The sequence below is a fragment of the Strongylocentrotus purpuratus genome, unplaced genomic scaffold (assembly GCF_000002235.5).
Source record: "Strongylocentrotus purpuratus isolate Spur 01 unplaced genomic scaffold, Spur_5.0 spur5_scaffold_13, whole genome shotgun sequence".
In the NCBI taxonomy this organism is placed as follows: Eukaryota; Metazoa; Echinodermata; class Echinoidea; order Camarodonta; family Strongylocentrotidae; genus Strongylocentrotus; species Strongylocentrotus purpuratus.
The window spans coordinates 15,763,692-15,788,183 of record NW_022145598.1 but is presented as its reverse complement, the minus strand read 5'-3'; the positions used below and the strand labels follow the sequence as shown (position 1 = coordinate 15,788,183).

Genomic DNA, 24,492 nt, shown 5'->3' with positions numbered 1-24,492 from the left:
ACTGACGTGAGTCTAGAGACCCGGGGTGGCCGCGCGATTGAGTGGCTTTATAGCCGCGGGGCCTTTTAGATTCTGGCTTCTACTGCTTACATGAATTATTCATGACTTTGGACTTATTGACTAATCAGAACGGCCATCTCCCAGTTAATTTCGGTCTTGATTCGTTCATTATCAAAACATGTAAGAAAACGTAAAAGACGAATTCTAGTTTTGCTCATGAGATGAACGTAATAATGATTGATACAAAATATCACATCCACATCTTTTCTACATGCAAAATTACAATAAAATAGGAAGCATTTAATGACTTGAGCTAACAATTATTAGTGAGATTATTGGACTTTCCTTGTATATAAAATGAACCAGTCCAACTCGTTTCGTTCAATGTTATAGGTATTCGTACTACCAAAGAGAATCTCTTGCGATGATACAATCGGTGATTGACACTACCATTTCGGTAAAGAATTCCAGTTGGAAAAAGAATTAACATCAGAAATCCAAACCAGACTACTAAAGGCCACTTCGTTGGGCCACTCGCTCCGGCGTTCACTTTGGTTTTCGCGATTAGTCTCTTTTTAGTCGCTCGGTGTCTATCAGACGCGATGCCTTGTCTGAAGGCTACATTAAACGTTGAACACCCCTATTCAGTCACCGTTATTTCCTGTTTTATATTGAAGTATTTGCCTGCACTCGGTTTTCCAAAGTTGCGTCTGATTGGAGGTGTAGACAGATTTTTCAAGGTATAGGTGATATGGGTGAGTCAGCTGATATGTGGCCTACTCAACACAAAGGTTAACAGCGTCATGATTTAAAGTCAGTCATGTGACGCTGTCAATGTCAATATTTAACCATAAAAACAAAACTTTGGCCATATAATAAGTTAAGTGATATCCGGTAATAATCACTCTGCAAACAACTACATCTTACAGTGATTGGTTGCGCGGGGTTCATGATGTGAAATATGTAACTAGTGGCATTGACACCCCTTTGATGTTTATCATCCAGACACCTCATGCACGTATGCCGTCACTATCTGAAACGTGTTGTTATTTTCCGAAATTGTTTTACGACAAGGAGTACGGACAAGTCTCCTGCCCTGTGGATTAGTCACGGGGCAATAGTCAATTTTTGATTATTTCATAGGCAGTAAAGCCAACAAGTGAATGCAAGGCAAACATGTAGGTTGCCTTAACGAAGGTATGTATGTGCACAAATGATTTTTTTTCTGTAATGAGATGAAAATGATTAAAAGGCCAATCTGACGGAGGAAAACCGATTGCAGGCAAAAACGTGGAAAACAACGAATAACGCAAACTATATGAACCTCATCGTTCAGTGCGTTGTAGTGTATACAAAAAGAACAAGGAAAATCTTCCAAAGTCAACCTGCTATTGGTATATGAAGAGTTTCATTCCAAAAGGAGCTAAATCCACTTTAGGTACTTCTGAGTTAATATGGCCAACGTGAGGTATATACGATATACTAACACAAATGCCTTCGTCGTCCTATCGGGTCCTCATTTCTCTCTTGGTTATTGAGTGGCAAATGTAGATTTATGCCTTTGCCAAAGGATACTAGTCTTTACACCAACAGCACGCTCTATCATTATATTTATGATGTCATCGGCATCTTTCTTCACCATAAGATTTTCATCATACAATACTCCTGTCCAACTTTTAATTTTAATTAGAGTCTAGCGTTTTAAAACAAAAAGCAAATAATTACACCAGGATAATAATAGGCTTTCGTTATCCTAGTTTGTATTATAGTTGTAATGACTGCTATGAGAGGGAAAGTTGTTTTTATATGCTCAAGGATGTAACGTCCTCGAGAGCCTATAAAAACAACTATTCCTCGATAAATAAAGCAGTCATTATATCTTTTATATATCGAATTGAAACAAAAATCTACCAAGAATTCTTATCTTATCCTTTTCATGAGTAGAGATTGGTTAAAACATCACAGAAAATCTGAGACACTGACTGTTAATCTTCGCTATAAAGATGACTGAATCTTACACTCATTTGGATCCGCAGACAAAAAGCACTCGCACAAAGAAAATGAGAAGAATAAAAATATTTTGTTTTAAGTCATTGTGTTGTTTTCTGAAACTAATATATATTTGTGAGGAGTACTTATTTCAGTACTTTTTAAAAGTCCAACATTCAAAATGTGCACTGATTTGTATACGTAAAACATACGTCGAATCGGCCACATTTGCCATGCTCGGGTGCGTAGTAATATACGTCTAAATGGTAATGAGACGCTTTCTAAAACACCTTGGAGATTAGGTAAAAGTTGACAAATACACGTTGTACCATTTTGTTAAGATATTTCAATGTGTCACAGGGACCACGAATTGGGGAGAAATCCCCACAAAGAGTGATCTCAAAGGAGGAAAAACTACATTTCGAGACAATGAAACCCCCACATTCTAGTCAATACGTTATCAAGGATCACCTTCGTCATCGTTTCTATCTCTGTACATGAATCTAGATACAGGTTCTGCTTCCCCATCATACTTTGTCGTTATGTGTAATGTTTTCTCGATTCATTAGCATGTCAGGCAACCCTCTGGAGAGCTTTTCAGTCGTCAGAAGAAAGATTTATTCTTAAAAAGCATGCATAGAAATGTGTTAACATGTCAATTAAAAAGCAAAATCATTCGCACCCAATGACTAACGAGTCTCTACGTTGTCAACGCCCTTTTGGAATAATATATTACAAAAGGTTAGAATAGCAGCTGACGTTAAGCTTGGGTTAGATTGTAGTATGAACAATTTGGGATTTTAAACACAGAAGTGAGATGAAAATGTTTTAAAAAAAAAACAAGTGTACGTGGGTAGATTATGTAGTTTGAGGTGTATTTCTAAGTTTGTGAGAAGAAGTTTTACAGGTAAACAGGAGGAATAAAGAAGTTAATATAATGTTATGATGTGGATGAAGCGGAATGAAGTACTATATTTACTTCTATCTTTTCCTATAAATTATAAACGGAGGATTTAAAGCTAAATATGTAGTAGACCCCCCCCCCTCTCTCTCTCTCTCTCTCTTTCTTCCTCTACTTTATATATATCTTTGTTTCGCTCTCTCTTCACCCTCTTGTGTATTAATTCCATTAGTAATATTGATTTTCTTGAAGTAATCTTGATTTGTGTACAGCGTTTTGAAACGTTTATGTCACAAGCACTATATAAATTGTTCGTATTATTATTATTATTATTATTATTATTACATTTATTTCTGATCAATCAAGCAATTTAACATAACAATAGTTTTTAATACAGGGAAGATGGCGTGCTTCTTAAAAGCATGTAACCTGTATGCATGGGTTTGATACGCCCTACATCAATACAATATAAACATATAAGACCAAAAAGAAGAATAGAAGAAGAAAGGAAAATAATATAAAGGGAAAAGGAATAAGATCTAGTAAAGTTGTTGAAAACGTACTGCAACAAATTACATGATAGCGAGCGTATAAGTATTCCCATAATATTACTGGAAATATAATCAACTAGCAAAAGTATCAAAGAGCAAAAGACTCAGTCCCAGTCAGCGGGTTACTAAAAACGATAACAGTGTGTTGAATGGGGTGGTTGATTGTATTGGTGTGACTAACCTAACTAATCAGTATGAGTCTGTGGACATTGAAGGATTTGCTATTACATTGCTAGGTGCTTTAAGATTTGGGTCCAAAATTCCTTGCGAAGGGGGGGGGGGGGGGGAGCAGGGGTGGGAGGGGGCTAACGTACTATAAGTACACTTATTGTACGCCAGATAGAACATACATGATTTAGTGGTTCTTGGGTGAAAATTAGAGTCGCTAATTTGGAATAGTTTTTCACTGTTCTTCTTTGACTCTCCAGTATAAATCAACATGAAGCTTCTGCTCGCATCAATGGTCCTTCTAGCCGTGGCATTTCGCGGCTTAGATGCCAATGTGTATCGTCCATGCCCTCAGTTCTGGCTTTCATTTAACGGGAACTGCTACCGTTACTTCGGGGAGCGGGTCACTTGGGAAGCGGCTCGGGATCGCTGCAGGGATCACTACTCCTTCAACGGTCGGGCTGATCTGCTATCCATTCACACGGAACAGGAGAACGGCTTCGCATACGACCTTTTCCGCTCTTCTGCAGGCAACACACCGTCGGTAAATATGTGTGACCTAGCTTAGACTGTTAATTAAAGGAAAATCCTGCCTTAATAGTAAACTACTATACAAGAAAGCAGGAAAATCAGAAAAGCATACAATCGGACTGAAATTATGAAAATTATGATTTTTTGAAAGCAACAATCACTATAGGTATGCGTTCTTCAAATTTGCTGAATTCGCAACGTCTTCGCGATTTAGTGGCGGACAACTTTACCGTTTGTTTAAAAAAAAAATTTTGGACCAAAATGTCAATTGGGATGGCCTTTTCTTTTTATAGGACCTGTAAATAAAGAACTCTCCATAACATATGTGAGAAATGCCCCAAGGGTGAAGGCAACAGAAATTAGTGATGTTTTTGTACAGGACAAATGAGAGAGTTATCGAATATTAAGTCACAATCCACTGACAAAATTACCAATTTCAGATCCGCAGAGGTGTATATAGCGACCTCATTTCAAATCAATTATGACTTTAGTAATATTGGTCCGATTTATTTCTAACTTTCGCCAAGCTGTTTCTCTGACTCTCCTGCTGCCCCCCCCCATCTCCATCTCCAAGCTAAAGTAACGTAAACTGTTGCTCATATAGTTGGAATATTTGTTTTAACCTAAATTTATGGAATTATTTTGACATGATTTATTCCTAAAAGATCTAGATAATAGTATACATTTTATTGAATAGTAATTTGCCAATGTTTGTTTTGCGTGACTGCTAAAGCATGTGTATGCTACTATGATACAACTAGGGGACGTACGCCCTTAGGTCATAAATGATAGTAATGAGGATTAATACTCCACAAAAGGGCACTAACATAGCACATCGACACGTTTTTTATCCTGGGGCCTCACAGTTGCGAGGCCATTGCTTTGCCACTGAACCATGGGGTAGGGGGCAGTTCCCACAAATAAAAAAACAAAGAAAATGCAATGATTTTTCATATTCATTGAATCCCCCCCCCCGGTCCCCAACATAACAAAATCTTCTGTGTGCCCACCATGCTTTGAGCCATAATGCAAGGTGCCATGGGTATCACAGCGTCACTGATATGAGCACTATCTAAGTAAACAATGATGAATTCACTTCTGTTCTGATCTGATTTTGCTGATTTTGTTTTACTGATTTCTTTGTTGTTTCTTGGATAGACTCGGCCACCATACTATGGGGCTTGGATCGGTGCCTACCAAACAACACCAGGTTCAACCGGACGTTTCATTTGGTCCGATGGATCCCGTCTAGACTTCGAGCAATGGGTGACTGGTCAGCCCGACAACGCCGGTAACAACGAGGACTGCGGCCATTTGTGGCGTAGGAACGCAGGAGATGATATCCTCCAGGGTTGGAACGACCTTCCCTGTGAATTGAACATGCCTTTCATTTGTAAGGTGGCCCCAAACTAGATATCCTTATTCGGTTGTACTCTGAATTCGAAGCTTCCTTGTTATATCTCTAATTTCAATTTTAAATTCATTGACAAATTTCTTGAAAACCTTGTAAACTAGTAGTGCTAGCAGTGTAGATTTAACAAACTTGGTTTTTTTTCCATACTCCATAAAGTCAGTCTTTTTCGTCTTTGCTTAATTGCACGAGAAAAATTGACAGTGTGGGAGAATTTTACATATAATTTTCTATTTATTTTGGTATACGAACTGCACCACAATATTAAGCGATGAGGGCTCTTTCAAAAATACCTCCGTATTAACCAACCGCGGCTTCGGGGGTGTGTATAGGCACTTAAAGCCCTTTAAAATACATGTTTAAAGTACGTTTCTGGAGGCAATTGGGAAATGTTGATTACAAAGTATTTGAGAATTACTGCATACGTTGAAGTTATGGAATCGTCAAAATGATGGAAAAAGAGACTCGATTTTGGTCACGTTGAGTGCTCACATAAATGTGTATATGGGACACGCACGTTTGGCAAGAAAGTTTGGTTCAATATTGTCAGCTATTTCTCCTGATTGTTGTAATATTTGAAGGTATTCGCAAAGCACTTCATTTTAGAGGACTTTTTTGCCATGATATTATTCAAATTAAATGAAAAGTAATGCATTAAAGAGAATGAGACAAAGTCAAATTCTGATCCCTGTACCAGCTAGCACTCAGCCTTCTCTTTGCGAGCGAGTGCAATGTCAATAAGGTGCTAGGTTAAGATACTTTTAATTGTTTTTCGACTTTTGTTATGGTTCTGGTATTCTAGACATTTACCTTAGCGTCTGTAGATAAGAGTGAAAACTCACCGTCGTTTGTTTTTACAAGATAGAATATCTTTGCTGTAGAAATCTACAAAAATATGATCAGATAAATTGAGCTCCTTTGAATAAAAGATATGTTATCTAGAAATAAGATGCCACTTAATATATCTTTCATCATCTCTTTCTTTGTTTTGTAGTGCTTCCTTTCTTTTTTTCGCATTTACTGCAACTTGTTTCCTTTCTACTGTTCGACTTAAGCCAACTTTATCTTATTGTCTTATATCTGGAGTAAATAAATTACAGGACATATCTAGCAATATTTGCTTGTGTTTGCTTGCTTGTTCTTATTTACGGTTAATATTAAGGTTAACAAGAGTGAGGCTATTTATGAGGACTGAGTATAAAGAAAGAGATGTAAAAAATGAATTGGATACATGTATTTTGCTTGTGTACTTTGTCAAGTAATCTTTCGGTCATCATAAGTTTCATGTTCCCTGCACGATTCACCTTTTTCGGACCTGATATAATGCGTTTAGGACTAAAGACTGCTTTTGAATATAATCTTGACAATCATATGAATTTCAAGCTAAAGTAATTCGTTGTTATGGGAGCCATGACATGCATACTATACCCATCGTTCCTAGGGACCCCGTGCAGGGCCCTGCTCTTATACCGAATCCGTAAAGACAGAAGTGGAACCCGCTTTGTTGTAATGGGCGTTTACCAATCTGGCAAGCGTGTGTGAACAATATTAAACGAAATTTTCCCTCTTTGACTATGAGTAAAATTCAATAGGAATAAAAGCTTTTATTAGTCTGGATAAGTTACCTTAAATACCTAGAATACGAAGGCCGTCTCCAGATACCCATGCCTTGAGCCATAATGCATGGCTGCCCAGAGGATTTTGTTATGTTGGGGACCGGGGTAAAATGCAATACATGAAATTTATTGCATTTTCTGTTTTTTATTTTATTTATGGAAACTGCCACCTATCCTAGCCCCCGCTTGCGTACAGGCATGGCTCAGTGACAAAGCAATGGCCTCGTAACTGTGAGGCCCCAGGATCAAAACGGTGTCCATGTGCTATTTTAGTGCCCTTTTATGGGGCATTAATCCTCATTACTGTCATTTATGACTTAAGGGCGAAGGTCCCCTAGTTGATAAGCATAGTAGCATACACATGCTTTAGCAGTCACGCAAAACACACAACGGCAAATTTTTATTCAATAAAATCTGAGAATGTATACTATTATCTAGATCTATTATTTTTAAATTATTTTAAAAATAATTCCATAAATTGGGGTAAAACAAAAATATTCCAACTACACTGTTGGTCATAATGGTGGAATAGTTATTTTTACCCCAATTTATGGAATGATTTTGACAATTGTTTATTTCTAATAGATCTAAATTATTAATTCTCAGATTTTATTGAATAATAATTTGAGAGTGTTTGTTTTGCGTGACTGCTAAAATATGTGTGTGCTACTATGCTACCTAACTAGGGGACCTACGTCCTTAAGTCATAACTGACAGTAATGAGGATTAATGCCTCACAAAAGGGCACTAATATAGTTATAACTAACTAATACGATTTTTATTCTGGGGCCTCACAGTAACGAAGCCATTGCTTAGCCAATGAATCATGACTGTACGCAGCGGGGGCTAGGGTCCGTCGCCGCCCCACAAATACAAAAAAAACGAAGAAAATGCAATAAATTATCAATAATTCATTGCATTTCCCCCGGTCCCCCACAGGAAAAATTCCTCTCTAGGGCCATGCATTATGGTTCAAGGCATGCCCGCATACAGGATTTTTATCCACGTTATAATCATGATTCTTAGCCTGAATCATGAAGATAATATAATGTGGAGTTCGGCCCTGCCCCTGGCCCTGTCTGTGACCCCCTCGCTCTCTCTCTTTCTCTCAAAACAAAATTTGGGCAAAGGAATATTAATAAAGAACATTGCAATCGAAAAATTGCATTTTTCTAAGGCGTCTTTTCCATTCATTTAAAATGTAATAATCTTATTTGCACGGACACTTTATTTAGAACCTCTGCCAAACTGTAGAGAAAAGCGGGAAGGGATCGCTCGATGGGTATCTAAATGCTTGAGATGGCTACCAATATCAAAGAACCCCCATGGACGATTACCCCCCATGGACAATCACCCCCGAGGACAAATTATCCCCCTGAAAATTACCTCCTTGGACAGTCCCACACCCCTACGACGACGATTACCGCCGAAAAACATAATGCTTTTATACAAACCAAATTATTATCAGGGTAGACTTCCCCATTATTGAATAGGGGGGAAAGGGGGAGGGGGGAGGGGGATTATTGTCCATGGTAATAATTGTCGTAGAGGAGATAATCTTCAGGGGGGTAATTGTCCTCGGGATGGTTGTCCTTGGTTGATTTTTTTTTTTTTTTTTTTTTTTTGGGGGGGGGGGGGGGTTAATTGTCCTCGAGGGGTAATTGTCCTCGAGGGAGTAATCTTCCTGGGGGTAATTGTCTTCGGGATGGTTGTCCTTGGTTTATTTGGGGATGGGGTAATAGGCCTCGAGGGGTAATTGTCCTAGAGGAGGTAATCTTCCAAGGGGTAAATGTCCTCGGGGATGGTTGTCCTTTGGTGATAACATTTTACCTTTGGGGGTAATATTCCATGGGGTTATTTTCCTTGTGTGGTAATTTTCCGGGGCGTAAGTATCTAGCTGATATGTGGCCAACTCAGCACAACGGTAATGATTTAAAATGTACATGTGACGTTGTTAATATCAATATTTAACCATAAAAACGAAACTTTGGCCATTTAAGTGATATCCGGTAATAATTAATCTAAATACAAGTACACCTTACATTGATTGGTTGCGCGGGGTTCATGATGTGAAATATGTAAATAGTGGCACTGATGTTTATCATACCCAGACACGTCATGCACGTAGGCCGTAACTATCTGAAACGTGTTGTTATTTTCCGAAATTGTTTTACGACAAGGAGTACGGACAAGTCCCCTGCCCTGGGGATTAGTCACGGGACAATAGTCAATTTTTGATTATTTCATAGGCAGTAAAGCCAACAAGTGAATGCAAGGCAAACCTGTAGGTTGCCTAGACGAAGGTATGTATGTGCACAAATGATCTTTTTTCTGTAATGAGATGAAAATGATTAAAAGGCCAATCTGACGGAGGAAAACCGATTACAGGCAAATACTCGGAAAACAACGAATAATACCCCCTTCACATACACGGATTTTTCTTACGAGTCCTTACGGATCACACAAATTCACGGATCTTTCATGGATCCTTACGATTTGACCACTTTTACGACCGGTTTAAGAGTTATTACGAGCTGTTTGCGGTTTATTACGGATCATTACGAGTTATTACGATGTATTTACGGTAACAGTCCACGATTTGTTACGAGTTGTCACGGATGACTCATGCAACTAACGTGTTAGTTACGTCCTGTTAACGTGTTGTTACGAATAGTTACGAGTAAGTTACGATTATTTACGAGTCCTTACGATTTTGAGCCAAAAAATAAGAACTGAAAATGAAGTGTTCGAATTTGCAGCTTTTATACCTTCCCCAAATCGTAAACAGTTCATAAGCATACGTAAAGTATACGTATCCATTCGTAGAGTACTCGTAACTACACGTAAAATGCTCGTAATACCCTGTATCAATCCGTAAAGCCATCGTAAAATGGCCCTAATAAAATCGTAAACAACACGTAAGCACCCGCAACCATCCGTAAACTACTCGCAATCATCCGTAAATAATCCGTAAACAAATCGTAAACTAACCGTAACAAATCGTTACAAAAATCTGTTACGAGTCATTTACGGATTCTTGCGAGCAGTTTACGGATGGTTAGGTGTTGTTGCGAGTTGTGACGAGTTATTTACGGATACCAGCGAGTTATTAACGGATGCTTGCGATTGACTACGAGTTGGCGATCCGTAAGGACTCGTAAGAAAAATCCGTGTATGTGAAGGGGGTATAACGCAAACTATATATATATATGGACCTCATCGTTCAGTGCGTTGTAGTGTATTAACAAAGTACAATGAAAATAATAATGCTGTTAATATATTTATTTCATAATTTTGTCATTTGGAAGGATCTTTACTAGACAAATCCTTTTTTGGCTTTTGAAGAAAATTTTACCATAACATTATTTTCCAAAGTCCATGTCGACAAGAGGTTGACTTCAAAGGATATTACACTTTCCTCTTGTGCACACTGGGTGCCATTAAACGTAGCCTTTTGACAAGGCCTCGTGACTCTGGCTATTTTCCACCCCAATCAGCGACTGACATGAATCTAGAGACACGGGGTGACCGCGCGATTGTGTGGCTTTTGCCGCGAGGCCTTTTGGATTCTGGCTTTTACTGCTTGCATGAATTATTCATGACTTTGGACTTTTAATATTGACCAATCAGAATGGCCATCTCCCAGTTAATTTCAGTCTTGATTCATTCAATATCAAAACATGTAACAAAAGGTAAAAGACGTAATCTAGTTTGGCTCATGAGATGAACGTAATAATGATTGATACAAAATATCACATCCACATCTTTTCTACATGCAAAATTACAATAAAATAGGAAGCATTTAATGACTTGAGCTAACAATTGTAGGTGAGATTATTGGACTTTCCTTGTATATAAAATGAACCAGTCCAACTCGTTTCGTTCAATGTTATAGGTATTCGTACTACCAAAGAGAATCTCTTGCGATGATACAATCGGTGATTGACGCTACCATTTCGGTAAAGAATTCCAGCCGAAAAAAGGGTTAACATAAGAAATCCAAACCAGGTTACTAAAGGCCACTTGGTTTGGCCACTCGCTCCGGCGTTCACTTTGGTTTTCGCGATTAGTCTCTTTTTAGTCGCTCGGTGTCTATCAGACGCGATGCCTTGTCTGAAGGCTACATTAAACGTTGAACACCCCTATTCAGTCACCGTTATTTCCTGTTTTATATTAAAGTATTTGCCTGCACTCGGTTTTCCAAAGTTGCGTCTGATTGGAGGTGTAGACAGATTTTTCAAGGTATAGGTGATATGGGTGAGTCAGCTGATATGTGGCCTACTCAACACATAGGTAAACAGCGTCATGATTTAAAGTCATGTGACGCTGTCAATGTCAATATTTAACCATAAAAACAAAACTTTGGCCATATAATAAGTTAAGTGATATCCAGTAATAATCACTCTGCAAACAACTACATCTTACAGTGATTGGTTGCGCGGGGTTCATGATGTAAAATATGTAACTTGTGGCACTGAAACCCGTTTGATGTTTATCACCCAGACACCTCATGCACGTAGGCCGTCACTATCTGAAACGTTTGTTATGTTCCGAAATTGTCTAACGACAAGGAGTACGGACAAGTCCCCTGCCCTGTGGATTAGTCACGGGACAATAATCAATTTTTGATTAATTCATAGGCAGTAAAGCCAACAAGTGAATGCAAGGCAAACATTTGGGTAACCTAGAGGAAGGTATGTATATGCACAAATGATTTGTTTTCTGTAATGAGATGAAAATGATTAAAAGGCCAATCTGACGGAGGAAAACCGATTACAGGCAAATACTCTGAAAACAACGAATAACGCAGAGTAACTATAATGACCTCATCGTTCATTGCGTGGCAGTGTGTACAAAAGGAACTAGGTAAATCTTCCAAAGTCAACATGCTGATGATATATGTATACCTTTTTAAATAATGCTGTTAATATGTTTATTTGATCTTTAACTGACCAATCCTAAATGTCTTTTAAAGATAACATTATTTTCCAAAAGTCTATTTCGACAATAGGTTTACTTCAAAAGATATTTCCCCTTCCTCTTGTGCACACTGAGTCGCACTATTTAAACGTTGAACACGCTCTTTTTACTCACCGTTGTTTGCTGTTTTCTTAGTATTTGCCTGTACTCGGTTTTCCAAAGATGGAGATGTAGACGGATTTTTTAAGTTATAGGTTGTACCGTGGTATCGATATAAAGGTGTAAATGGAAGGGGCTCCCTCCAAATAGAGGTGAAAAAATTAGTATGCAGTTACAAGTAAGTATTTGCACCCCTTCTCCCTCATTCGATGTAATTTTATTTCAAATTTACATAATTAAAACAAAACAGTAATCTTAAATATTGTAATTGGTATATTGTAACTAACAATATTATCCTGTCCGAGTCAGCGATTGGCAGATATTTCAGGAGCGGGAGAAAGCCTAATTTGGTTTCTGAGAACACAATATACTCGTGTTCAGGTGTATTATTACCATAGCAACGGTAACTAAGAGAGAAATATAATTAAAATATGATGAAATTGCATTATCTGACATTACACTACCTATCAAAATATTCATCTGCCTGATGAAAGCATCTACTTCGGATATATTCTATTTTTCATCTCACTATGTTAGCGTTGCTAAGGAGAAGACCACTCTTAGCAACCCAAATTGCTGTGTTAGCTAATATCAAAGTGTCAACTTTAGAGCAATAAACCTGGAATTTGGATAGATTCAAATATGAACCATACTTTATACGGACAATTCTTCAAAAAGTTCCAAGTCAGTAGTCGAACATCATTATTCTTTAAATATGGGGAAACATGTGTTTTGGGGGAAATTCCTTATTTTGTAAAAAAAATTCACATTCATGGCTCGAAGTTGTTCTGCAATTTATGCTTATACGTGTTGAATGTAATATGATTTTGTGGAAAATTTAATTTTCTTATACATGACACCTCACACATGAGGTTACCTTAAAAATTAATTCCCAACATTAATTATAATGTAGCAGGCCGCCCTTTTTACAGCGGAATAATTTCAAGACAGTCCACCTGATACCAACGACATTTTACAACAGTACATGTCTAAAAAACCTAGTTTGCCCCTTAATACTAGGTAAGACTATAGAAAAAATGTGCATTAGATAAACTGGGAATTAGACGGAATGACTATTAGCCTAATTGGTCATTACACCAAATGATAAAAAGACAACATGGTTATTAGAACATGTGGATAGTAGACAGGCTGGGTGTAGACTATATGTGAATATACAGTGTGTCCCGAAAAAAACTATACACTTTTGAAATGGCTGCCGAATAACAAATATATGATTCTAGGGGGAAAAGTTATATACGTATGGAAAGCTCATATACTCAACTTTCATATGACACCAAAAAGTTTGAAAATAATTCATGCTTGGGTGAGCACTGCTCTCTTTTGTAAAGGGTATGGAAATTAGGTTGCGCAGGAATTAGCCTTCCAATTTGTGAGAGGTAAATCCTTTGGAGCTTACAACATTGAGGGTGATATGATACATTCATGATTTGCTGAGTGAATTTCATGGTTTATTAAACCAAACTTTTATGCACGGAACAGGAATTAAATTTTTTATTCAAAGTCACAGATGTAAGAGAATAACAGTTTGTAACATGGAAATTACAACATGTACCATCACCCCATCCTGACTCCCATAAACACACCTGAGTCTACCAGTGAAGTTACAGTGCTACAATAAAAAATGCAATTCCTGTTAAGTCATGCATAAAATGTTAATCCCATAAACCAAACATTTCACTCAGCAAACCCAAACTTATCACAATTGATCATAAATTGGTCATATCATCCTCAATTCCGTAAGCTCCAAAGGATTTACCTCTCACAAATTGGAAGGCTAATTCCTGCGCAACCAAATTTTCATACCCTTTACAAAAGTGAGCAGTGCTCACCCGAGCATGAATTATTTTCGCAACTTTTTGGTGTCATATGAAAGCTGAGTATATGAGCTTTCCATACATATATAACTTCCCCCCCTAGAATCATATATTTGTTATTCGGCAGCCATTTCAAAAGTGTATAGTTTTTTTCGGGACACACTGTATTAACTGGGTAATAGTAACTTGTAAGGTGATACGGTACCCTTAAGCTTTCTCCTTCTCAGTATGACTCTGCGGACGTTGAGGGATTTGCTTTTACATTGCTAGGTGCTTAAAGGTTTGGGTCCAAAATTCCTTGCGAAGAGGTGGTACCAAACAAATTTAACCCTTTTTTCGGGGGGGGGGGGTGGGAGGGGGCTAACGTATTATAACGCACTTATTGCACGCCAGATAGAACATACATGATTTAGTGGTTCTTGGATGAAAATTAGAGTCGCTAATTTGGAATAGTTTCTCACTCTTCTTCTTTGATTCTCCAGTAATCAACATGAAGCTTCTGCTCGCATCAATGGTCTTTCTAGCCGTGGCATTTCGCGGCTTAGATGCCAATGTGTATCGTCCATGCCCTCAGTTCTGGCTTTCATTTAACGGGAACTGCTACCGTTACTTCGGGGAGCGGGTCACTTGGGAAGCGGCTCGGGATCGCTGCAGGGATCACTACTCCTTCAACGGACGGGCTGACTTAGTATCCATCCACACGGAACAGGAGAATGCCTTCGCTTACGAACTTCTCCGCTCTTCTGCAGACTTTACAACGGATACTGTAAATATGGATGACCTACTTTAGCTTAGACTGTTAATTAAAAGGAAATCTAACCTTGGTAGCAAACTGCTCTACAAGAAATCACGATAATCAGAGAAGCACACTGGTGGAAGTTTGAAAGAAATCGGACAAAAATTGAGACAGTTATGAATTTTAAAATTTACATTATCGGTACTATCGGCATGGGTTATACAAATTGGCTGAATCGGTATTTAGTGTCTATGTGATGCAGTAACGGACAACTTTCCCTCTTGTGCCAACATACAAAATAACTGAAATTTCAATTTTTGAAAAATAAATGACTTGGGATGATCTTCTCTTTTTAGAGGACCTTTAAATACTGTTCTCTCCATAATATATTTTGACTGGTGCCCAAAGGGTGAAGGCACATGGGTGAAAAACAGAAATCAGTGATACGTTTGTACACAACAAATGAAAGACTTATCCGTCACTACCGTGTGAGTAAAAAAAAGTCTAGGCCTACACCTATAATATTGCTAATTATTTTAGAAATCATCTATGAACAGTAAATTATTATTCACCTTATGAAAGAGTGTTTTATCCCGAATCATTTTGGTATCATTTTTGTGTGATATGTGTTCACGCTTGGATGAACAGGAGACATTGTTTGCGAGAGTGCGAAAATCGACTTGCGCCAAAGTTGCTTATGTGATGTTTGAATAAAAAAATTGGGATTTGGGTATTAAATCGGTCATTGCAGATCCAAATTACATCCCTAACAAAATTAATCATGCCACACATATCGAATATCGAATATCACATATCAACGAACATTTGTGCGCGCGCGGATGCGTGTGTGTGTGTGTGTGTGTGTGACTTTGCTTCTGCAAAAAGCATATGCAATTAATCTGATTTGATACCCATTAAATTCACTCTCTCACTTTAATCCCAACATATCACATACTGTAGGCATCACTTTGGCGCAAGTCGATTTTTTTGATAGAATGCTCTTTCATAAGATGTATAGTAATATAGTATAGTAATATACTGTTCATAGATGATTTTTTTTTAAATAATTAGCAATTTTCTAGGTGTAAATTTGTGTATTGACTCACACGGTACATCACAATCCACTGACACAATTGACAATTGAGATTCGGATAGCTGTAGTGATCTCATATGTTCATATATTCATAACTTTGTTATTATTGGACCGATATATTTCCAACTTTCGCCATTCTGCTTCTCTGGCTTTTCTGCTTTCATTCAAATTAACGTATTACAAGGGTTGGATTGCCTTTAACAAAAAAAGTTTCCTTGGCATGGCTTAGATAGAAGGGTTAGTTCCGTTTAAAGATAAACTTGAGCTCTGGTAAAAAAAAGAAAATGAATTCTCACAGAATCTAACGAAACTTACACTGAATGTTCAAGATTACAAACAAATGTCATGTGCCTAAAAATTTTGGAAGAAAATGTATACTGGCTGAGTGATGAGCATAGAAAGATAGGGAAATCAAGGTAGTAAAGGATTTCCCGGCCAAATTCGCGAGTTTTTCATTCGAATTCATTTACTTTGCATTTAAGTTAGCGCAGATCAGCTTTGCCATGCCAATTATCATTCAATTTTCCCGATTTTGTATTTAATTTAGGATTTTGGAATTTTAGGATTTTTAATGAAGGATTTCATAGATCTGTCATTCAATTTAGAAACTGCTTAACTAGCATTCAAATTAATCGTCACTTGTCGAGGCGTCAATATTATCATTCAAATTCGCATCTGTCATTCGTATTTGAATTATGTGTATTCAAGTTAGGAATGTTAGGGGAAGAAATGCAACACTCGTTTACATTTTTTTTTTAAATGCAATTAAATGAATGATTTGCCATTAGGGTCTTTTCTGTTATTCCATTTATTAATTTTGAGGACAATGCATATGGGTGTTGTCAGACATTTGGTTAAGAAGGTGCGAAATCAAGGGATATGGGATATGGCATTTCTGCACGGACATGTTCATATACCCCGGAAAAGTGGGAATACAACAATACCTATCCCAGTCACAATATTGTACCCTTTCTCCATAATGAAATTGTGATAAATTTATGATGAAACAAAAGACAAACAACTTCCTTACATGAAAATTTACAAAAATATTAAGACCATCAAGTCCGTAGATGTAAGTCGTTTTTTTTTCTTTCTTAACAATTTAACTTAAAGGATGATGAATATCAGATAAATCTAAAAGTATATAAAGTGTATAAATGCAAGAAAATAGAATATGATGAAATACACATGGAAAAACAATCTTGAAAGAAAAAGAATGAGCTATAACAAGTGTGTAATAAACGAGAAATGTATATTGACCATCAATTTTAGTGCACAAAGTGCTAATTTGAATGCTACAAATGAATTATAATGCTAGAAGTACACCGTCGCGTTGTCAGAAAATCGTGTTGCGCCAAATCGAATGACCAAATAGCGAAAGAAGCACACATTGTTCATTAATTTGAATGAAACATACGTAGATTCTAACGAAAATTCCATAGATTTGAAAACTAGAAAAGGGAATATAAACCCGAGATATACCTGACTGCACTTATACCGTCGAATTTGAACGCACGACAAATTCATTTGAATGACAAACTCGCGAATTTGACCAGGAAATCTTATAGTAGCGATGTAACATGTAAAGGGTAAAAATACATTAGGTTTATTAGCTATATAGTGATACACAGTTTAAGTAGGAGCATATCTGAGTAAGAGAGAGAGAGAGAGTGAGAGAGATAGAGAGATAGAGGGGAGAGGGTGTAAAGAGAGCGGTATAGAGAGATAATGAGAGAGAAAGAAAGAGAAACAAATGCAGAGAGAAAGAGGGGAGAGAGAAAAACAGGGGCTGACTTAGTACATGTAGAATATTTAAGATTTTAGTACGAGGGTTCTCTGGCAATATATATACATATACACACTGTGTATATGTGATTTCTTTTTAATTGGATAAATAACATAAAATCACTTCAAGTAAAGGCTCTTTTATAGTGACAAAGCAGTAAACACTTTGATGTGCCTTTTAATATGATTAGTTAATAATGACGGATAATTCCAGTGAAAAATAACTTACAAGTAGTATTTCAACACATGAAACGTAAGAAGGAGAAGGGGCACGTAACCCCCCCCCTCCCCCATCGAATTAGGGGGGAAAAGAAAGAAAGAGCAAATAGAGAGAGGGGGAAGGGGATAGGGGGAGGGGGAGAGAAAGAGAGAAAGAAGAAGAGAGAGATAGAAAGAAAGAGGTAAAGAGAGAAACAGGTTGCAGGGAAGGGAGAGTAGATGAAAGGGTGAAATGGCGAATATAAATCGTCCTCAGAATTTATTAAAATTCGTGACACTACAACGGCATATTGTTCTATTCATTTGAACCGTCAAGAGTGTTGTTTTCTTTTCCAATGTCCCACCATGCTAATGTTATAGATTACGGGGAACGGCGTTCGGAAGCCAGCCCTGCACTGATGTTCTTTGGCAAGACATTAATCTATAGTTGCCACTCTCCATTCGGTTATTAATGGGTAGTGAGCCCTGGTTACGTTGGCGGCTAGGCTATAACCAGGGTCACTGGCGTACTGGTGGGGGGGGGGGGGGGGGGCTAGGGGGGGGGGGGGCGCCAGCCCCCCAAATAAAATGAAACCATGACTTATTTTTAATTCTATACAGGTGATTTATAAATGTTCGTGATAATAACATGATTTTCAACAAAATGTGCGTTTTTCCATTTCTGTTGCAAACTGACACATTCGCAATGTTTTTAATAGTTACTAATGGGCATTAGTGGCCACTAATAGTAACAGTAGTAGAAACCTTTTCAGAAGCTATACTGCGACAAGCACTGCCGGGAGATAACATGCTACCCACCACTCGGGCTGTGCATGCACAGATTCCATATACGTACATGTACATCGTCAGGCTCAGTGGGGAAACTGAATCCAGACAAGGCTTAACGGTATAACGAATCGCCTTTTTTCTCTAATAATTTAATTAAACGTGAAAGCTTCCGTATGAGCGAAAATGATTTTAGTAATAATTAAATGAAACGTCAAAGCTTCCGCGCTTTGCGCGGAAAGTCGGGGGGGGGGGGGGACTGACTTCAGACAAGGACACGATACAACGATACTACGCGCTGTATGAGCGAAAATGATTTTAGACAAGGATAAAGAGTAATAATTAAATGAAACGTAAAAGCTTCCGCACTACGCGCGATATGAGCGAAAATGATTTTAGACAAGGATTAAGAGTAATAATTAAATGAAACGTCAAAGGGGGACGGGGGGGGGGGGACTGAATTCAGACAAGGAAATGCTAAAATCAATCGTCTATTTTCTCTAATAATTGAATGAAACGTGATAGCTTCCGCGCTTTGATCAGGAGGGGGGGGGGGGGGGGGACTGCATTCAGACAAGGACACGGTACAACGAATCGCCATCTTTCTCTAATAAACGTGAAAGCTTCCGCGCTTCCCGCGGGAGGGGGGGAACTGAATTCACACAATTAGGACACGATACAATGAACCATCTTCTTTCTCTAATAATTTAATGAAACGTGATAGCTTCTGCGCTTCGCGCGGGATGGGCGAAAATGAATTCAGACAAGGATTAAGAATAACGTCAAAGCTTCCGCGCTTCGCGCGGGAGGGGGGGGGGGGGGGTGGGAGAACTGAATTCAGACAAGGGGACGATACAACGAATCGTCATCTTTCTCTAATAATTTGATGAAACGTGAAAGCTTCCGCGCTTCCCGCGGGATGAGCGAAATTGAATTCAGACAAGGATTAAGAGTAATAATTTATTGAAACGTCAAAGCTTCCACGGATCGCGCGGGAGGGGGCGAACTGAATTCAGGCAAGGATTAAGAGTCGAGAACGGTACAATGAATCGTCTCCTTACTCTAATAATTTGATGAAGTGTCACAGCTTCCGCGCTTCGCGCGGGGGGGGGGGGAACTGAAAAATAACTTAGTTCCTGGCCCCGGGTTTATAGGCTTAAATTAGTAGACATTGGGGCATTGGTGTTAATATATTTGTCGGTAATTGGTGGCTAGTTTTGTCAGTATAGCGGTGGCCTCTACAACCCTTCCCCCCCCCCCCTGAACGTCTAACCAATCAGAAGGCTTCTTTTTTCCAGGAAGTGCCGGTGGACATTAATGCGCGAAATATGGTTCTCAAATTGCAAAAGATCTCTTGGAGGGGGTAGGAGAAAGCAATTTTACGTCATATTACTCCAGGAAGTGCCTGAAAATGCGTCTAAAGTGGTTCTAAAATTGCAAATGATTCCTACTAAGGGAGGGGGTCAGAACCCCCTCCCAGACCCACCCCCGCTTGGTCGCTCCGCTCCCTCGCCGCTAAAGCCTCGCTCTGTCGCTTTATCGTTTTATATATATTTAACCCCTTGCCATTTTGTGCCCCCCCCGGTAAGAAATTCCTGGAACCGCCACTGTTTTCCCATACCCCTTGAGCTTCGGGGCTCCGCCCCTTGATCCCCGCCGGGGCTTTACCCCTAGACCTCACTTTGACAAACGTTCAGCCCCCCCCCCCCAACGTTTTTGCTCATTACGCCACTGACCAGGGTAATAATGTATAAGTGCCATGAGTAACAAGGCGCCACGGATATGAGCGCTATACAGTGCGACCCCGAAAAAACGAAACCGAGAATTATCTATGTTTTTTCATAACTTAATCACAATTATAATAAAAAAAAATGACACATCTTTATAAAGCTTAGATCCTCTTCTTTCATTTAATACAAATCATATGATGCATATTTCACGCATGAGTGTTTAAAGGCACACTATCATACTTGTAGCTTCTTGCCCCAATCGGTGCCTGTTGGTCCCCATGATCCTCTTTTTCTTATGTTAAATGAGAGCTGAGTTAATGAGATAGCCACCTGTCACAGTGTCCTCGCTGGCTCGCTGGGCGGTCTAATCCCTTCTGGCTGAAGTAGTAAACCTGCCTTTAAAAGCAATTTGAAGGAAGGAAACCAAAAAGTCACATTTCCAGAAAGTTCATTTTCTGCTCTTTCATATGATACCTCAATCAGGAAAAAATAAGCCAGGAATAACAAAGTTCTGTTTGTTTAAAGTGATGCTTGCATTTCTATAATTTGGTTTTACAAGTTCTTTTTCACTGGCTGCCTGCCGTAGCAACAAGCAGAATCGACAAAAGACTTAACCCCGTTTCATTGACAATCAGCCATGCATGAAGCCTTCGTCTATGTCTCACCGACAACGAGACGGAGTTAAAGTAGATATTCTTTGATTTTAAAAACTAACTTTATTTTCATTATTGCAAAGTTGAAACTTTGATTCGACAAGGTTATCAAAATTCAATGCTTGGAAACATTCTGTAATGATTATTATAAATTACAAAACGCTTAAATACAGCCCCGGCATAGCACATGAAGAGCTCTCCGAACGCTGCTGAGATGTGTGAGATCACAGTATGGACATGATTTCCACAACCAGACGATGTCCCATGACATCTCACACATTTTCAGTTCCTGTGTTTTCATCTTCTCTTGAGTTCTTTCTCTTACTTCACTACCGTCAGGCTAAATATATAATATATTGCCTCACTCTAAACACCGCGCATGGTTTTATTTTGATGACAAATGTAGCGATACAAAAATAAGGGAATATATCGCTTGTAAACAAAATAAAAAGCCATTGTATATTCAGCTGCACACACCGCGGTATGTTCGTCGTTTCAAGAGGGAACAAATGCCGTCCTTAATATCATTCCGTTTTTTTTGTTTTCAATTTGAAAGTCTGGTTTCTTTGATTATTTATTACCACCTATCCTGTGTATTTACAAGCAAAAGATTTTAGTTATCGGAATCGGGTCATATCTCTTTTTGAATGGTTTGACATGCCTTTTTAATTTATATGCACTAAACTCATCATAATTTGACAAATAATAGCTTAGCAATTATGTTCATTGTTTATGGGATGTCGTCTGCTTGGGCAGTATTGATCCATATTGTGACGTCATTAACACATCGTTATTTTTCTGGCGAATCTCTCGTATATCCCAGCTGCTATGGTGGTGGTTGTATTTGTATTTTTATAAATCATCCGTTATGTAGTTGACCTAAAACTTGTACGATGGCCAACTATTAGCTTACCAGTTTCTAGTGATACATTAGTTGATATATTTGTGATTTTCTTTGAATTTCACCTGTAAGTCTTTTGTCAATGGTGTTTGTTGCTACGGCCGGCAGCCAATGAAAACGAATTCGTTTGATCAAATTATGGAAATTGAAGCATCACTTTAAACAAACAGAACTTTGTTATTCCTGGCTAATTTTCTCCTGATTGAGGTGTCATATGAAAGAACAGAAAATGAACTTTCGAGAAATGTGAATTTTTCTTCGAAATTCAAATACAGTCCGCCAAATGATTTGTTGGTTTCCTTCCTTCAAATTGCTTTTAATCACTCATGCGTGAAATATACAACATATGAGTTGCATAAAATGAAAGAAGAGGATGTAAGCTTCAGAAATGTGTGTCATTTATTAATTATAATTGTGATTAAGTTATGATAAAACATCGATAATTCTCGGTTTCGTTTTTTTCTGGGTCGCACTGTATAAGAAACCATTATTACTTGCAGTTCATAAACAATAGTTCATTCACTTTTCTTCTGATCTAAACCTTTCTTCTGATCTGATTGTAATGATTTTTTTTATTACTGATTTTGGTGTTGTTGTCCTGGACAGATTGCTTGGATTGGTGCCTACCAGTCAATACAAGACGGACCTTTCATTTGGTCTGATGGATCTGGTCTAAACTTCGAGCGGTGGTTCCCGGGTGAGCCTTCCAACAGTGGTAACATTGAGGACTGCGTCCATTTGTGGCGGAGGAACGCAGGAGATGATATCCTCCAGTCCTGGAACGACACGCCCTGTGGAAGTGACAAGCCTTTCATTTGTAAGGTGGCCCCAAATTAGAAATCCGAATTCGGCTGTATCCTGAATTCGAAGATTCCTTGATATATCTGTATGGATTATACCATAATTTGAATTCTTTGAAAAAATTCTTGAAAACCTTGGAAACTCGTAGTGCTAGCAGCATAGATTGACTAATTAGGGCTATTATAACGTTCAGAGGGTGCGGCATGCATTACCAATTCTTTTTTTTACAGTCCATTAGTCATTCTTTTGTGTTTTCGCTTTATTGTAAGAGAAAAATTGACAGTTTGGGAGAAGTTTACATTTAGTTTTCTTTCTAGTTTAGTATACAAAATCCGTCACATTGTTAAACTGTTTAAATTCTCCTTTACAGATCACGCTGTATTAACCAACCGTTTTTTTTTTTGTTTTTTTGTTTTTGTTTTTTTTTTTGGGGGGGGGGGGGGGTGGGGTGTATAGGCTCTTCAAGCCCTTTAAAATACATGTTTAAAGTACATTTCTGGAGGCAATTGGATAGGTTGATTACAAAGTATTTAAGAATTGCTGTATACGCTGAGGTTATACACTGTTGGTCATAATGGTGGAATATTTATTTTTTACCCCAGTTTAGGGAAGGATTTTTAAAAATTATTTATTTCTAATAGATCTAAATAATGGCATACATTCTCAGATTTTATTGAATATTAAATTGCGAGTGTTTGTTTTGCGTGACTGCTATATCATATGTGTGCTACTATGCTAATCAGCTAGGGAACCTACGTCCTTAAATCATAATTGACAGTAATGAGGATTAATGCCTCACAAAAGGGCACTAATATAGCTGATCAGCACGATTTTTATCCTGGGGCCTCACAGTAACGAGGCTATTGCTTAGCCCCTGAATCATGACTGTACGCAGTGTTTGCTAGGGTACGCGGCCCCTTCCACAAATCCCCCAAAACGAAGAAAATGCAATAAATTGTCAAAAATTCATTGCATTTTCCCCCGGCCCCCTACAGGAAAAATTCCTCTGTGTGGCCATGCCTTGAACCATAATGCATGGCCCTACAGAGGAATTTTTCCTGTAGGGGGCCGGGGGAAAATGCAATGAATTTTTGACAATTTATTGCATTTTCTTCGTTTTGGGGGATTTGTGGAAGGGGCCGCGTACCCTAGCAAACACTGCGTACAGTCATGATTCAGGGGCTAAGCAGTGGCCTCGTTACTGTGAGGCCCCAGGATAAAAATCGTATCGATCAGCTATATATTAGTGCCCTTTTGTGAGGCATTAATCCTCATTACTGTCAATTATGACTTAAGGACGTAGGTCCCTTAGCTGATTAGCATAGTAGCACACATATGATTAAGCAGTCACGCAAAACAAACACTCGCAAATTAATATTCAATAAAATCTGAGAATGTATGCCATTATTTAGATCTATTAGAAATAAATAATTTTTAAAAATCCTTCCCTAAACTGGGGTAAAAATAAATATTCCACCATTATGACCAACAGTGTATAATCATCAAAATGATGGAAAAGGATATGCAATCTTAGTCACGTTCAGTGTTTACAGTATTGAGTATATGGAACACACACGTGTGGCTTGAAAGTTTATTCCAACACTTTTAGCTATTTCTCTTTTTATTTCAGATTTGAAGGCAATTGCAGAGCAATTCATTTCAGAGGACATTTTTGCCGTAATATTATTTAAACTAAACCAAAAGTAACACATTTAAAAGAAAGAGAAA

At 38.2% G+C, this 24,492-nt stretch overlaps 1 protein-coding gene across 1 annotated transcript; it reads left to right on the top strand.

Annotated features, from left to right (window-relative positions):
• The first annotated feature begins 3,880 nt into the window (after positions 1-3,880).
• Positions 3,881-22,800, top strand: LOC115923203 (C-type mannose receptor 2-like). The gene is made up of 4 exons (XM_030983560.1): positions 3,881-4,153; positions 5,299-5,533; positions 14,564-14,847; positions 22,570-22,800. The coding sequence occupies exons 1-4, from the start codon at positions 3,881-3,883 to the stop codon at positions 22,798-22,800; spliced, it is 1,023 nt and encodes a 340-aa protein (XP_030839420.1).
• Positions 22,801-24,492: the final 1,692 nt, after the last annotated feature.

What these genes read in the sequence shown, in the direction of transcription:
- LOC115923203 (XM_030983560.1), top strand. Translation starts at nt 3,881, where the DNA reads ATGAAGCTTCTGCTCGCATCAATGGTCCTTCTAGCCGTGGCATTTCGC. An exon ending in ATTGAACATGCCTTTCATTT is followed by an intron (nt 5,534 to 14,563) that starts GTAAGGTGGCCC and finishes TTGATTCTCCAG; the next exon opens with TAATCAACATGAAGCTTCTG. An exon ending in CAGACTTTACAACGGATACT is followed by an intron (nt 14,848 to 22,569) that starts GTAAATATGGAT and finishes TGTCCTGGACAG; the next exon opens with ATTGCTTGGATTGGTGCCTA.